General features: G+C 41.9%; 1 protein-coding gene across 1 annotated transcript in view; it reads left to right on the top strand.

The window, feature by feature from the left end:
• DPF3 (double PHD fingers 3) overlaps positions 1-15,543 on the top strand; it is a 275,892-nt gene extending 260,349 nt beyond the window's left edge. Inside the window, exons 9-11 of the mRNA XM_025392879.1 lie at positions 5,021-5,133; positions 14,104-14,185; positions 14,719-15,543. Coding sequence (XP_025248664.1) covers positions 5,021-5,133; positions 14,104-14,185; positions 14,719-14,789 — 266 coding nt within the window. The 3' untranslated portion in view covers positions 14,790-15,543. The remainder of the gene's footprint in view (positions 1-5,020; positions 5,134-14,103; positions 14,186-14,718) is intronic.
• Positions 15,544-16,226: the final 683 nt, after the last annotated feature.

Below are 16,226 nucleotides of genomic sequence, written 5' to 3'. Positions count from 1 at the left end.
TCCATTAAAAACAACTGCAATTACTTTTGCACCAGCCTAATACCCTAGAGAATGAGGGTTAACTTTACATAAGAGATTAAGATAGGAATCCTCAAGTATCGAGTGACCGTAAGTATTATAAATTACCTTATAGCCATGTGCCGCTTTTTTTCTTTCACCTTTGAATTGGAAAGACTGTATTTGTTATTCTTTTACTTTCAAGGTGTTTAGGAATTAGTTCTGGGCAAAAGTAAGGAGTTCTATCAGTGAACCTTAGAAACGAGCTGTTTTTACTTTCCTTAAACACTTCCTTTTGTCTAACAGTGTGTATTGTTGAAGTAATTTTTGTAGCAGGTAAGAAGTCTCATTCTTGCAGTTTTATCTGGCAAATGATTTCTGCAGTTTTTGGAGAAAGGCACAGGAGCAAATCTGTTATTGTGGTCCAGACAGGAGGATTTGGTTCTGGGCACAGTGTTTGCACCTGCTGATGACTTAACTTTTTGTGTCTCACCCTCTCTGGCTGAGAAATTACAATAGTATTTCCCTCCCCTACTTTCCTCTTGCGCTGGAGTGATGTCCTGAGTGTGGAGGGAAGGAGTTCTGCAGCCACCGCTGAGGCCCGTCTTAGTCCTGCATTTTGTCGGGGGCTTGAGGCTGCGTGAGCTTAGCTCCCTTCCTTCGGGTTTGAAGATCTTCAGGAGGCTGATGACTTTCTCAAGATGGGAACACAGAGAACACCATGAGATTGTTTCAGAAACTTCCAACAGGCATTTCCCAAACCCACTTGCTACCATCCAAAGCTATCCCAGAAAATGTCTTCATAGCTCAGCACAGGAGTCTTAGAGAACTTAGACACAGAGCTGGCTCTCGGTAAATATTGGTGGAATGTCGCTAAATGCTTGCAGCACACACCACCTCCGGCCCCTCCTCACAGAGACAGCTCAGATGCACAGTTGGCTGCTGAGTTCTGTCATGCTCTGGAATGTGCTGACTTTCCTTCCTCTGGGAGATGGCATGACTGAAGGGTGTTATTGTTAGTAGGGTAGCTTTTGCCCTGATCTGTCAACATTTCCTCACTCGGGCTCTTTATTGAGCAACGACAAACTAGAGAACCTGTGGCAGTAAACAGAGCTGACCACCTTCTCCTTCTTGAAACCTCTTCTTTTGGTTACTGTGACCCCATACTCACCCAATTTGCTTCTTACCTCTTGCCATGCTTCTCTCTTTCCTTTGCTCGTTCTTTCTTTTGATCTTGGAGGACTTGAGCTCCTCCAAGCTCAGTCATAGACCCTTTTCTCTATTCTCCTTTCTTCTCTCCTCTTCGTTTCTTCCCCTAGATACTTGCTCATTCCCTTTCCCCTAGATAATTTCATTAATTCTCATGGTTTCACTTATCACCTATTTAGCAGAAACTTCTGAATTTCAACCTATACATTCAACTATCCACTCAACATTTCCACCAGAAGTCCCATAGTCTCAGTTTTAGCATGCTCAACACAGAAGGAATCCTCTTCTTCTATGTGGTCCCTGCAATCCTTCTACAGTCTTCCTCATCTAAGTTTCACTGTATTCTACAATCTACCTAGTTTCTTGGGTCAGAAACTTGGGAATATTTCTCATCACTTTCCCATATGCCCAACATTCAAACAATAGTCAAGTCCTGTCAAGTATTTCTTTAACATTTCTCAAATTTCCACCTTAGTTGAATCATTCTTGTATCTCTCCTGGTAGCTGCATTAGCCTCCTAACTAGTTTCCTGGCAACAATTCTTACATTCCTGTACCCTCCCACCCCTCAACAATTCTTTCCTTAGAGAGCAGCACCTTCATCCTTCCTTCCTCCCTTCCTCTCCCCTCCCCTTCCCCTCCCCTTCCCCCTTCCCTTTCCCATTCCTTCTCCTCTCCCCTTGCCCTCCCCTTCCCTTCCTCTCTCCTTCCCATCCCCTTCCCCTCTCCTCCCCTTCCCCTCCCTCCCTCCTTCCCGCCTTCCCTCCTTCCCTTCCTTCCCTTCTTTCCTTTCCTTCCCTTCTGTGCCTTCCGTCCCTTTCATCCCTTCCATCCATTCCCTTCCCCTTCCCTTCCTTTCCTTTCCCTTCCCTTCCCTTCCTTCCCTCTTTCTTTCCTTCCTTCCTTCCTTCTTTCCTTCCTTCCTTCTTTCCTTTTCTTCCTTCCTTCCCTCCTTCCTCTCTCTCCTTTTTTTCCCTGTCTTCCACCTTCCTTTATTTTTGATAATTTAAATTTTTATTTATTTTCCTTATTTTCAACTATTTATTTTAACATAATTATAGCTTCATAGGAAGTTACAAAATATATTACAGAATGGTCCTTGAGCTCTTCATTCAGTGTTCTCCAAGGGCAACATCTTACATAATTATAGCACAATATCAAAACCAGGCAATTGACATTAATGTAATCATAGACTTTATTCAGATGTGATTGATTTTACATGCACACATACATATGTGTATGTGTATGTATAGTTCTATGCAATCTTATCACATATGTAACCATCACTACAATCAAGATATAGAACCACTTCATCCCAATAGCCCTCACACTAAAGAATGCTCCTTTAAAAACAAAATGTGATCCACTCACGCCTTGCTTAACAGCCTTTAATGACTTAAAAGCCCCAGATTCTTAAATAAGGGCTGCAGATACCTGTAATCTGCCTCCAGCTACCTCTGCAGCCACCTCTTACCCCTTTCCTTTTGCTCACCAAGCCTCTGCTCACTGGCCTTTCTCTTCCTTGTAATTTGCTAAGCTGCTTCACTGCTCAAAGCCTCCACCCATGCTGTTCCCCTTACTGGGAATCATCCTCTTCCCACCTAGCTAACTTCTCATCCAACACATATCAGCTTAAAGATCTTTCTCAGGGAAGGTTTCCTTGACATCTCAGTCCAGGTTAGGTTTTTCTATTGTTTGTTTTTACGGCCAATTATGATTTTCCTTCATGGCATTAATTATACAATTGTAGTTGATAGTTACGTGTGTAGCTGATTCGTCTGAGGCCTCTTTGGCTAGGCTGGAAGGGCTTGAGATGTCTTGCTCATCCCCACTGTGTCTTTTCTGTCCAGTGCAATGGCTGGCCTTGTAGGTGCTCAATAAGTACTTGGTAAGTTAATGAATAGTTATCCTAAGCTGGCTGGGTGTGGCTGGGGTGTGGCACAGAACTGGGCAAAGTCAACTTGTCTATATGAGCATCAGCTCCATGACCTCATGTTCATGCTCTCAGTGGTGACCTGTCAGAGAAACTGGGCATCTGTGGTCATACCACATGGAGTCCCAAACAGGTATTTCCTGCCCTGTACCCATCCCAGTGTTCTCTCTGAGAGATTGGAATAGGAAGTAACCCTGGCTAGTGTTCCTCTTAGACAAATCTTTGAGATGCTTTCAAGAATATCAGCTGGCTGTTCACCAAGGCTTTTAATGTAAGGCTTCTTTCTCTTTGGGACCACTGTCATGGTGTCATCTTGATAGTGTTATTAGTTCAGAGCTGTGGGAGTCTCTAAGTTGGATGGTACCTGATAAGTCCTTGAAAAACTTTTAGATCAGGCCTCTCCTTGCTGCTTCTGCCAGTATTCACTAAGTGTCCCCTCCCTACCACCAACAAGTCATGTCCACACCCCTTGCACTCTCCAAGATAACACAGCGTGGTTTCTATTTGTGGAGCTCAAAATGTGAAGGATTCTTATGTTGGCCGAATAGACGGTATTTCATCCAAAGGGCCATGATATGAACAGTTCTCTGAAGATTTGAAAGGGAGGAATTGGGGGCTTCTGCTAAGATGTGGCTTTGCCAAGGGGCGGTGGTGCCATGAGGGATCCTGTCTGTGGAAGACACTAGGTTGGCAGCGCTAACCATGATTGGTGTCCCCTGTCTCTAGCATCCTTCTTTAAAGCATATAATCCTTCAAATGAAAGAGGCAACACAAGGCACTATATAATGGGTTTGGCGGAATTGGAAGCTCTGGTGAACGATGAATGCTTGGCAATGGGCAAAGCGTCAATTTTTTTTTTTTTTGGTGACAGAGTCAGTAGTGGGCTTTGCCCTGGGTGCTCTGGGCAGATTCTGATCTGGTTCACAGATCTGGGAGACCTGGGAATGTTATCCAAGTTTTCCTTCCATGCCAGATAGAAGGCCAAGGGTCTTTGCCTTCTACAGTTCATGGCCATCCTCTCCCTGCAAGCATCTCTCTTTTAGGTGACCTAGGTCTGAGGACTGAGTCCAGTTCTGCAGGCCAAGTCTTGGACATGGCTCACTGGGGCTGTGCTTGAAGGTCACAGCTTATTGTCCCTCCTTTCGTCTTGTGATTGGGTTGGCTTCCATGAAACTTGGGATGGAGAAAAGAGTTAGAATCGGCGACCAGTCCTTTTAGGATAGACCTGGCCATTTGCTCTGATGCTACATTTCTTTGCCGTCCCTGCCAGGCCACTTCCTTCTGTAGTCCCTGGTACTGTTCAGGGTGCGGACTTTTGTTAGTCTCATGGGTGTGGGCATGGCATGGGTACTTTAGGTAACAGTGCAATGCCTCATCCTACTCCTGAGCACTGACCCTGGGAACCTCATACAATCCTTCTGATATCCTCCCTTGCACCCCGAGGCAGTGTAAATAACTGGTTGGATCAGAAGGCCCAGTTCCAAACAGTTCTTACCTGTTGTGCTGCCACAGCTGACGCTGGGCCTTGGAGGGTCCCACAGGTGTCCCTCATAGTGCTACCCCAGGCTGCGTGCTCTGGAGTTTCTTCTCTCGTTCTCTCTGGTAACTGCTTTCTGTCCTCATCAACTGGTTACACCTACTGGGGAACATGATCTTAGTGCAAGCAGAATTGGATATGCTTATATCTCTGTTTTGCCCTTGATCTGAATAACGGTGTGGTGAAGAATGTGGGTAGGGCCCTGTCTGGGCCCCCATTTTTTTCCCTATGCCATGCTACCCTGCCCTGCTTGCACACTGGGCATCGATGTGTTTCCAGTTAGTGGTGTTGAGGGGTGGCAGTTCAGACTTTGGCCCTAACTCTGCTGTTTCTGGCTTCCTCTAGGTCACCCAACCTGCCTGCAGTTCACCCTGAACATGACTGAGGCTGTCAAGACCTACAAGTGGCAGTGCATAGAGTGCAAATCCTGTATCCTCTGTGGGACCTCAGAGAATGATGTGAGTTTGGGGCTTTCCCTGTGGGAGGGAGAAATCCACAGAGCTGGGGTTCTTTGAGGGGTGAAGAGGAAGGAAGGACTCTTGACCTGGGGCCTGTTACCCTGGCACTTGGGAGCAACCTGGCCATTAGCAATTGAGGGCTCAGAGACTGGCAGTGGGGAACACTGCTTATGGCAGGGATGTATTTGACTGTTTCCACCACATTCCACAGTATATGATCTCATTTGGTCTAAATATTAAATATAATAAGTGCAAAATTTTCAAGAACACTTTTTATTATGGGCAATTTCAAACATATACAAAAGCAGAGAGATTAATGGAATTGATGTACACCCATCACCAGCTTTGACAAAGATCAGTACACATCCAACCTTGTTTCATAAATACCATGACCTCCCTCTCCACAGTCTCGGTCATAATATCGTTTTACCTGTAACTATTTCATATGTATCTCAAAAGGGTAAGGACTTACTTTTATACCTAAATAACCAAAATATTAACATAGCTAAAAAATGAATAATTCCTTAGCATAATCAAACATCCAGTCAACAGTTCTATTTCCTCAATCGTCTCATAAATGTTTCTATTACAGCCTGTTTATTTGAATTGGGATTCAAATAAAGCCCATACATTGCAATTAGTTGATATGTCTCCGAAGTTTATTTAAATATTTGTAGGTGCATATAAACATATATATAACTTCTTTAAATAACACATAGACTTTTCCCTCCATCTTATTCTCTTTATTCCTCCCTTAAATTCTTTGTTGAAGAAATCAGATCATTTGTTCAAGTTCTCATGACTGTATTTGACTGAGTGTATCCCTGTGCTGTTTGACATTTTCCTCTGTCTCTTGAATTTCTTGTCAATTGTTAGTTAGAGTTAGAGGCTTGATTCAGGTTGCACTCTCATCAACTGTGTCTCCATCTATCTGTCTCTCTCTCTCTTTTGGCAAGACTACTTCAGAGATGGTGGTGTATACTTTCATCAGGAGGTATCTAATGCCTGATGTTTCTCTTTTTGTAAAGGTAGCATCTATTGATGACCTTTGACTAGATTAACTATTCTGTTAGGGGTTGCAAAATAGTGATATTCTTATTGGATAATTTCTTTTTTGGTTAATGGTTGGAGTAATTCCAGGAAGAGAAACTTGCCTAGTCTTTCATTTGGTTACCTTCAGGTGTAGATCATATAGAAATGGCAGGAAAAATGCTTGGTTCTTTCCCTTTGTCAGTTTTAAAAAAACAGTGTGGTTAAAATATCTATTTATGATTAAAAAAATTAAAAAATAGTAATTGTGGGATATCTTCTTAAGATGATAAAGTATTTGTACCTTAGAACTAAAGCCAGTATCTTATTTAATGAGGAAAACACTAGGCACAATTCCACTAAGATTAGGAACCAGGGGAGGGTGCTCACTATCTCTATAACTAGGATTCGATACTATTCTGGAGACATTAGCTAATGCAATTGGACAGGAGAATTTAATTAGAGATGTAGGAATGGATAACAAAGTAATAAAACTCTATTTTTATATTACATGATAGTATATCTGGAAAACCTTAGAGAATCAATGATAAGCTAACTCAAACATAAAAGGTAACAGATTATAAAACTAACACACAATAATTAATAACCTTCTCACATACGAACAATAACCAGTTAGAGAACATAATTCCATTTCTAATGGCAGCAAAGAAGAAATATTAAGGGATATATTTAACAACAGATGTGCAAAACCTATATAAAGAAAACTTTTAAACACTTTTGAAAAGACACAAAGAACAAATGGAAGGGCGTCTTATGATCTTGGGTAGAATGACTTGACATTATAAAGATGTCAGTTTTCCTGAGTTAATTTATAAATTTATTTGAAGTCCAATAAAAATATCAATGAACTTTTTTATAGAGTTAGACAAATCGATACTTAAGTTCATATGAAGAAACAAACATGCAAAAATAGCCAAGAAAATACTGATAAACAAACTATGATGGAAACTAGCCCTACCAGATATTAAAACATACTGTAAAGCCTCTATAGATAAAACAGTGTGGTACTGATGCATGAAGAGACAAATAGACCAGTTGGGATAGAATAGAAAGCCCATAAATAGATCCAACTACATATGGAAATACAGTATAGGGTAAAGGTCACATCTAAAATTACTGGGTCAGAGACAGACTTTTAAATGAATGGTGCTGGAACAACGGGGTAGCCATTTGAGAAAACACAAAATTAGGTTTATATCTTATGCCATACATAAAAACAATCACCAGATACATTGGGGATCTAAATGTACAAAGTAAAACCACGCTAGTACTAGAAGAAAGCACGAATAAATTCCTCTTTAATCTAAATACAGGAAAAGGTTTTCAGACTGTGACTCAAAATCCAGAAGCAATTAAATAAAATGTTGGTACATTTGCCTACATAAAAATTTTGCATAGTCAAAAACATGATAAAGTCAAAAGACAACTGACAAACTGGGAGGCAATTTTGGCAGCATGTACCACAGTTTAAGGGCTAATTCCCTATATAAAAAGAAGTGTTAAAAATTGAAGACAAAGGACCAGAAACCTGATAGGAAATGAGAAAAATGCATGAAAGACAATCCACAAAAGATATAAAAATGACCCTTAAAGATGCAAAAAAAAGTTCAAATGCACTCACAAAGAAACTCAAGGCTGAGATATCATTTCTTACCTATCAGATGGGCAAAAGTTGAAAAGTATGACAATATATTCTGTTGATGAAGCTATGGGAAAAATGGTGCCTTCATACATTGTTGGTGGGAATACGAATTAGTATAACCCTGTGGAAGGAAATTTGACAATACCTAAGAGAGCTAACATGCACTTAACTTTTGACTAAGCATTCTCACCTATAGGAATCTACCTTGAAGATATACCCCCAACATGATGGAAATACATATGCATAAAGTTATTTGTGGTAGCATTGTTCATTATTACAGAATATTGGAAACAACCTAAATATCCATATATAGAAGAGTAGTTGTTGAATAAACAATGGCACAGCCATACAGTGGAGTACTATGTAGCTGTAAAATAGAATAAGGCAGATGTCTATGAATTGATGTGGAGTCATTTCCAGGATATATTGTTAAGTAATAAAGCAAAGTAAAATAGAATATCTATAGTATGCTGACCTTATTGTAAGAAAAAAGACACATAAGAAAACCTACATGCATTTGCTCACTTGTGTAAAACAAATATAGGAAGAATAAACAGGATGCTAATGAGATTGGTTATCTACACGGGTCTGGAAGAATGGGGTAGGGAAAAATGGGAATATGAAAATGGGGGCAGTAGGGATAAGGGAGGAACAACACTTCTTAGAGAATACTTTCTTGTGTAGCTTTGACTCTTACAACCATCGTAAGGTTTCACATACCTCCCAAATAGATAAATACTTAAAATCAACCAAGATGTAGGGAAAAACTAAAATGGAATAAAAACCGTAACAAATAAACCTAACTCTAACATAAATAGATAATGTAACCATAGAGTTATGAAGAGTGAGGAAGAAAAGAATAACCTAAGTAACTTTGGAAAACAGTATTTTGACTGTGTGTTGTAAAGCTAAGGGCAGAAATAACTGTACCACAAATACTGTACTCTAGTTAATTTATTTTCATAGGTATATGAATTAGTAATTCTGAAACTACATATGCTAGATTTGAACTAATAACTGTATTGTGACTAATGAGAGTCTAGTTTCTCAAAGTCAGAAAAAGAATAACTAAATAAAGGGGGGAAGGCTAGATTGAAGGCATTGGTTTGGAATAGTGAGTATCGCTATGAACTCATGATTTTATATACAATGTATTATATATAGTTTATACATATTATATCTATATCTAGCCATATGTGTACACACATATTAATAGACAGAAATAAGTAGAGATGTATGCATGCGTACCTACACATACATTTATTTCCTACCTGTGTTGGCTGGGAGGGCCTAGAAGCAATGACAACACAGAAGCAATGAAGACACATGGCATCAAGAAATTGGTTTCTAAACACCATTCTCTCATAAAAAGAACCATGGATCCTTAGAGAAATGGCTGATTCCAGGGCTGGGATGTAAAATATGCCAGATGAGCCTGGAATATTATGTGGTGTCAGAAAATAAGGAAGTGTTTAAAAAATGAAAGGGTATTTTCATGTGTCTAGAGGACACAGGAAGCAACTTGAAGGAACCCTTAATGGCCAAATCTAGGAAAACTTTAGCTTAAAAAAAATGATATTATTAGGTTATAACCTAAAGAAAAAAATAAATATCTATACTAATGTAAAAATTGAATAAATAAGTAAACAGAGGAGAGGGTAAGCTCTTCCTTAGAGCAGAATTCCAGTGAATAAATGTAGTGGGAAAGGGGAAATAATCATTGGGAACACTTCACAGTTATGTGAGAACTGTCAATTGATGCTAAAATTAGTGGGCAAAAGTATGATGAGAAATAGGATATTTGCATAATCTCAAATATCCTATTTCTCTTGTTGAGGAGATAATCTCCAAGTATCTCTCCAACAAGATTACTTATTAGTATAAAAAAACAGTAACTTTACAGTGGAAAATAAACAGCAGACACTACCTTAACTATATAATCACAGATAACATTACAAGTAATAAGACATACTGGCCTCAATTACCCCCGATACGATGCGCCGAGAAGGGTGCAACATTACTTTAGTGGTATTCTTGCTCAAAAATGCATGCATATGTGGATCTTCTCATGAGAAAAGATCCAACTGAAATTGAGTGACATTTACAAAATCACTGGCTTGAACTTTTTGAAAATGTCAGGCTCATGAAAGACAAAGAAACTGAGGAACTGTCACAGATTGAAGGATACTAAGAAAACACAACAATTAAATGCAATGAGGGATCTTGGATTGGATCCTGGGGAAAGAGACATAGGTGGGGGGCTGGGCATGGTGGCTCATGTCTGTAATCCTAGCACTTTGGGAGGCTGAGGTGGGTGGATTACCTGAGGTCAGGAGTTTGAGAACAGCCTGGCCAACATGGGGAAACCCTGTCTCTACTAAAAATACAAAAATTAACCAGGCATGGTGGCACATGCCTGTAATCCCAGCTACTCAGGAGGCTGAGGAAGGAGAATTGCTTGAGCCTGGAAGACGGAGGCTGCAGTGAGCCGAGATCACGCTACTGTACTCCAGCTTGGGCAACAGAGTGAGACTGTCTCAAAACAAACAAACAAACAAAAAGAGACATAAGTGGGAAAACTGGAGAAATTCAAATAAAGTCTATAGATTAGTTAATAGTATTACACCAATGATAATTTTCTGATTTTCATAATTCTGCTATAGGAATATAAGATGCTAATATTAGGGTACACTGAGTACAATTCTCAGCACAATTTCTGTACTTTTGTCTAAGTTTAAAATTATTTCAAATAAATAAATAAAAATACAGTGTGATGTTTCTCTAGCATCTTCTGAAGGTGACTAAGGTTTTAAAAAATATGTTTATGAACTGAAGATTTTAAACATATTTTATTTGTTGTAATCCATTATAGGTAAAATTGTCCCATCTTTGACCAGTGGTAGCATATTCAGGTAGGATCCTGAGTCCTTTTGACATACTTCTAATAGTATTTGATAGCTTTCTTACTTTGTAATATCTAAATATATTTATACATTTTATGCTCCAGACCTGGAATCACCTATTTCTCCCGGGACTCCTAGTTCCTTTTAGTGGGCAATGGTCTTTGGAGAACATAATGTGGGTGCTAGAGGTGCTAATTTTGCTGTTAGTCATTGTTTTGGCACACTTTCTGTGGACAGAGGTAGAAAATATTTTTTGCTTGTTTTAAAGATAAACTACACCATGAATTTATACTGATGCATCCAGTTCATACTTAGAACCAACTATTGAGTTTTGACTTAACTTCATTGGCCTACATTTCTATTTTCTTTCAACCATGTTACAAAATCTTGCTTTTCAATGATACCAACATAATTACTCATTTGACGCACATAAAGCGGTCTCAGAATATTGATTCCAATATTTAAACCAATAATATAATTGCTGAACATTACACACACACCCATATATATGCATATTTGCATTTATTTATGACCTTAAGTTATGTCCTACTAAGGATGTATTGTCAGATTAATTGTTTTATAGTCATTTGGAATAGTTTCTCTCTGTGTGGTTATGCCACCAATTGGTTCCTGGATAGTTGGTAGTGAGAGGTACTAAAATTGTGTTTGTCATGAGAGTTAGCATGAACTGGGGGTTCTTGGTGGTGGAAGAGAAGAGAATATGGTTCTAGACAATGGTCAACCCATGCAAAATGCACTTAAACTCTCAGGTGCCCAGTTTTCCTTTGGGAAATTGTAATCCAGGATATTCTACCTATTTGTATTTCCTATGTAACTGCTATAGTAGGGGTTATTGCTATTTTTAAGACATTAATAACACTGTTTCGGACAAGTCCTGTCTGTTTTCTGTCCCCATCCTAACTTGTTTCTCCTTGTATTATCCTATTATCCCTAAATCAAATTGTCCTGTAGCTTATTCTGGTTCTACAATAATGATGTAACTTTTTTGGCGTAAACTACAGCGTGCTCGTCTTCATCCTACCTCTCTGACTGTTCCTTCTCAGTCTTTTTTTCTCTGCCTACCCTGTAAAGTTGGAGTACCCCAAGTGTCTATTCTTGACCTTCTTCTCAGTAAATTCTTTTGGATCCTTGATCTTTCAGGTAATTCAATGAAAGCTATGAATTTACTCTTTCCATGGAAACATGTACTTTCTACCTATGTACAAAATTGTATGTATCATTTCAAGGGGTTCATGGACACTCCTCCATGAAGACAAGTTCAAAGACATTTGCTTTCACACATTCCAGGCTTCCTCTCCTAGGACCTTCATTTGCCATCTAGTTACAATGACTCCCAAATCCATATCTCACACCCAGACTTCTCTCCTGCTCTCTTCAACAGCCTCCAGGTCATCCCTATCTGTAGAACATGTCTATAGCTGAGGTTGCCCTCTCCCTCCCATGAGTCTGCTCTTCCTCCCATGTCCCAATGGGTGACTGTATCATCAGGCTTGCTGACCAAGCCACAACCCAGAGGGCATCCTTGGCTTCTTCCCTATCACTCTCCCCATCTAATCAATGATGCTTAAATGGGAGCAAGACCCATTTCTTTCTCCATGCCACAGTCGTAATTCAGGCCACAATCATCACGCATCTGGATAGCTATAGCAGCTTCCTAACTGGTCCCCTGGCCTCTTGAATGAACCTCTCTCCCACTGGGTATCTACTCTTACATAGCAGCTAGTAAGATCTTTCTAAACTGCAATCTGATCATATCACTGACCTGTTGCTAACTCTTCAAAAGCTCTCCTGTTGCCCCACTGATGGATTTTAGCATGACAAAAAAAGCCCTCCTTGCTGGCTCCCTGGGGATTCCAACTGCTATATCTAATTTTATCCAGGATTTCTGCACTGGTGGGAGCCAAGGTGAGATTTGATACAAAACTTTATGTTGAAAAAGTCTTATAAGCCATCCAAACAGTTTCAAAAATCACCAAATAGAACAGGGCTGAAACTAGGGGGTGGGGCCAGATCACAAACAGTTTCTGAGTAGCTCCTGTATGCAAGGAAGTCACTACAGTGGATGTAGTGATGAAAAAAACAAGATTTTCCCCCAAGGGCCTTATAGTCCATAAAGAGGATAAAGGGTGGAAAAAAGAGGCATGTTCCAAATTAATTATTCAAGAAAACAAACATGTAGATGTCTTTTTTTTTTTGAGACAGAGTCTCACTCAGTTGCCTAGGCTGGAGTGCAGTGGTGCAGTCTTGGCTCACTGCAACTTCTACCTCCCGGGTTCAAGAGATTCTCCTGCCTCAGCCTCCTGAGTAGCTGGGATTACAGATGCACGCCACCATGCCCAGCTGATTTTTGTATTTTTAGTAGAGATGGGGTTTCACCATGTAGGCCAGGCTGGTCTTGAACTTCTGATCTCAAGTGAACCACCCACCTTGGCCTCCCTAAGTGCTGGGATTACAGGCATGAGCCACAGTGCCCGACCAAGAAAACAAGTGTGATTAGATGTCTACCACATGCCAGGCATGTAACATAAAGGAAAATGCATTTAAATGTCACAGAAAGGGAAAGTACCCCGGGGCTCTGCAGGAGGGAAGAGAGAACTTCCAGTTGAGGTAGATTAGCAAAGTCTTTGTGGAAAAGAAGTGCTTGAAGAAGATGTACTTGAAGGACAGGCAGGGAATGGACATGCAGAGAAAGGGTCAGGGGTCTGGGAGAGCCTCTAGGCAGAAGTAGCCATTGGTGCAAAGATATGGCCTGTGTCCTTTGAAGTTAACCACAATCCTGGGGGGACCTGTTCTCACCTGGGCTCCAGCCTCCAGACAGTGAGGAAGCTTCTGGAAGCCAAGGGATGGCGCTACTTGCATTTTTCTACATTCTAATGAAACCCTGAAGAGGGTCTGAGGTTCATCCCAGTACAGCTGTTGCCCATTTCACAGATGGAGGGAGTGGAATCCAGAAGAATTCAATTAAGATCTTCAAATATATAAAGTCATGGACAATAGAGACATTTTCTGCCCTTTGGAAGCAGAGCTATTGGCTCTGGAAGTTCAGAAGAATAAGGAATCCTTTTAAATTTGGATGTGAGGTGGTAGTCACAGAAGGCTTCTTGGAGGAGGTATGAGTTGAGCAGAACCCTAAAATAGGTGTAGGATTTATATAGGCTGGGAGGTAGAGGGGGAAACTCTAGGTGTGGGAAAAGCACAGGCACGTTCAGGGGACAGTGAGGACTCCATGTGGGACCTGGAAAGGGGATCCAGTGAGGCCGATGTGGAAATAAGGCTGATGGGTAAGTAGGGACCAGACATTGGCCCCAAATAACAGAATCTCTCCTCCTCTGTGCTTGCTCTGTGTTCCATCAGGACCAGCTACTCTTCTGCGATGACTGTGACCGTGGCTATCACATGTACTGTTTAAATCCCCCGGTGGCTGAGCCCCCAGAAGGTAATGATGATGAGGTCAATAGTAACAACAGCAGCAGATACGACTACTACTAGCACTTACTGAGCTCTCACCATAGTACAGGCCTGTGCTAAGGGCTTTACATGTCCATGTCTTGTCTCATTTAATCGTCACAACCCCACAAGGTAGGTACGACGACTGCCATTTTACAGATGAGGAAACTGAGGCACAGTCCAAGCAGCTGAAATTTCAACTTGAGGGCCGAGGAGGTTTTTCCCAGACATGCAGTGGAGATGCTGGGGAGGTGTGAGCTTCCAGGGGAACTAGCGCAGGCCCGGCGACACTAGTTTGGAGGCATGACCAGGGAGTGAGGGTCTTGATAAGAGTTGAGCCCATCTCCTCTGAGCTCCTGCTTTCTGCTGAGCCACAGACTCCTGCACGTTTTCAGGCCTGGGACTTGGTTTCTGCATTGCCGAAGTTCAAAGGAAACAGGGTTTACAAGAAGTTAGGGGCACTGGGGTGGGGCTCCAGAGTTAGCAGAGGGGCTGCTACTAAAGCCATCTCATTTCTTGCAGGAAGCTGGAGCTGCCACTTATGCTGGGAACTGCTGAAAGAGAAAGCCTCAGCCTTCGGCTGCCAAGCCTAGGGCCCTAGGTCACAGAATGTGACTTGCTGCTGGAGAGGCTAAAGCAGAGCCCAGCTCAAACCAGAACGTGCCCTCTTCCTACATATCCAGACAGACCAACTGTAAGGAAAAGAAATAGTCCCAGAGGGGCACGGACACATGGAACCAAGAGGGCGAGGCATCTCCTGACCGCCCCCGATATGTGCGGAACTTCAGCCAGCACCTCCTTGTTTCTACCGGAAGGAAGTTGCACTTCGGAATAACACCGCCGGCCCTAGCCCTGTGGAACCCCTTTCACTTTTGCCCTAGCACCGAGGCCCTCTCATTGGTTCCCATTTTAAGGGAAGCCATTTCCTGACCACTCACCCATCACTTGTGTGTAGTGTGGTGTTTTTTATCTATTGTGTTCCAAGAAATCTTCGCACAGCCCCCGCCCCCTCCAGCTTAGGCTCTTCATCCTGAAATTCTCACCCGAGGAATAAAGGGCTGTGGAGAAGTTGTTGTTTATGGCAAGCCTCACTGGAAACTTCTAGACTTGGGGTCTTGCAACCCCTTCTTGTTCCTTGGTGTCTGTGGAGACAAAGAGTTGCCTTCTAGAACCTCAGCAGTGGCATCCACAGCCAGCCTGGTCTTGATCCACTGCCTCAAGTACTAGATGGGGGCGGGGAGGGAGGGAGAGGCGCTGAGACATGGGAGGAAGCATTGCGGAAATGGTGCCAAGGCCCCGCCATAGCCAGTCAGTACTTGTTATCCATCGGGAGAGACTTTGCAAGGGGCCAGGCTGGTTCCTTGACCTTAGAGCTGGGACATCCTTTAGGTGAGACCAGCCACAGCCTATGGACAGAGGAAGACGGTCAAGCCTCTGCCTCTCAGCCCACCTGGGTCTGGAGAACTGGTTCAGCTTCCCCTGGTGGGACTCAAGAACCAGGAAGGGGAGTGAAGGCTGCTCAATCATGTGTCTGAATGCTGGATACAGGGGGCTGCAGCTTTGAGAAACCTTCAGTATTGATGCCACACTCTGAATTCCTTTTCCTAAGTAATTTCTTCTTTCCACGTAGTGTATGTTCGCTATTGTCTACTGAGACCTGACTGGGAATTTTAAGATGGGGGAAGGAGAAGATTGTTATCTAAACAAATAATTAGGGTGAGGTGGTCATCATTCACGACCAGGGTGGCCACATTTTAGAACTCTCAGTGCGGGGGTTACTCTTGTCTCCTAAGCTCCCCAAACGTGCAGGACTCTTGTTTTCAAAAAAAATGTGTCTAGAAGAAAGAGGTGGGGAGGCTGAGCTTCCGAGAACTCTGTGTGTTGGAAGATAGCCCCGAGGGCTGGAGCGGATTGGGCTGACTTTGAATCACAGCAGCAGCACAATAACTGACATATTTCTGGAAAAATCATTTGCCCGAAGGGCAGGTCTCGGTGAGCGGAACCCTCGCGCATGCTTGGCTTCTCTGAAA

The sequence above is a fragment of the Theropithecus gelada genome, chromosome 7b (assembly GCF_003255815.1).
Source record: "Theropithecus gelada isolate Dixy chromosome 7b, Tgel_1.0, whole genome shotgun sequence".
Classification (NCBI taxonomy): Eukaryota; Metazoa; Chordata; class Mammalia; order Primates; family Cercopithecidae; genus Theropithecus; species Theropithecus gelada.
The sequence above is the reverse complement of the archived record's forward strand: the minus strand, read 5'-3'. Positions and strand labels throughout refer to the sequence as shown.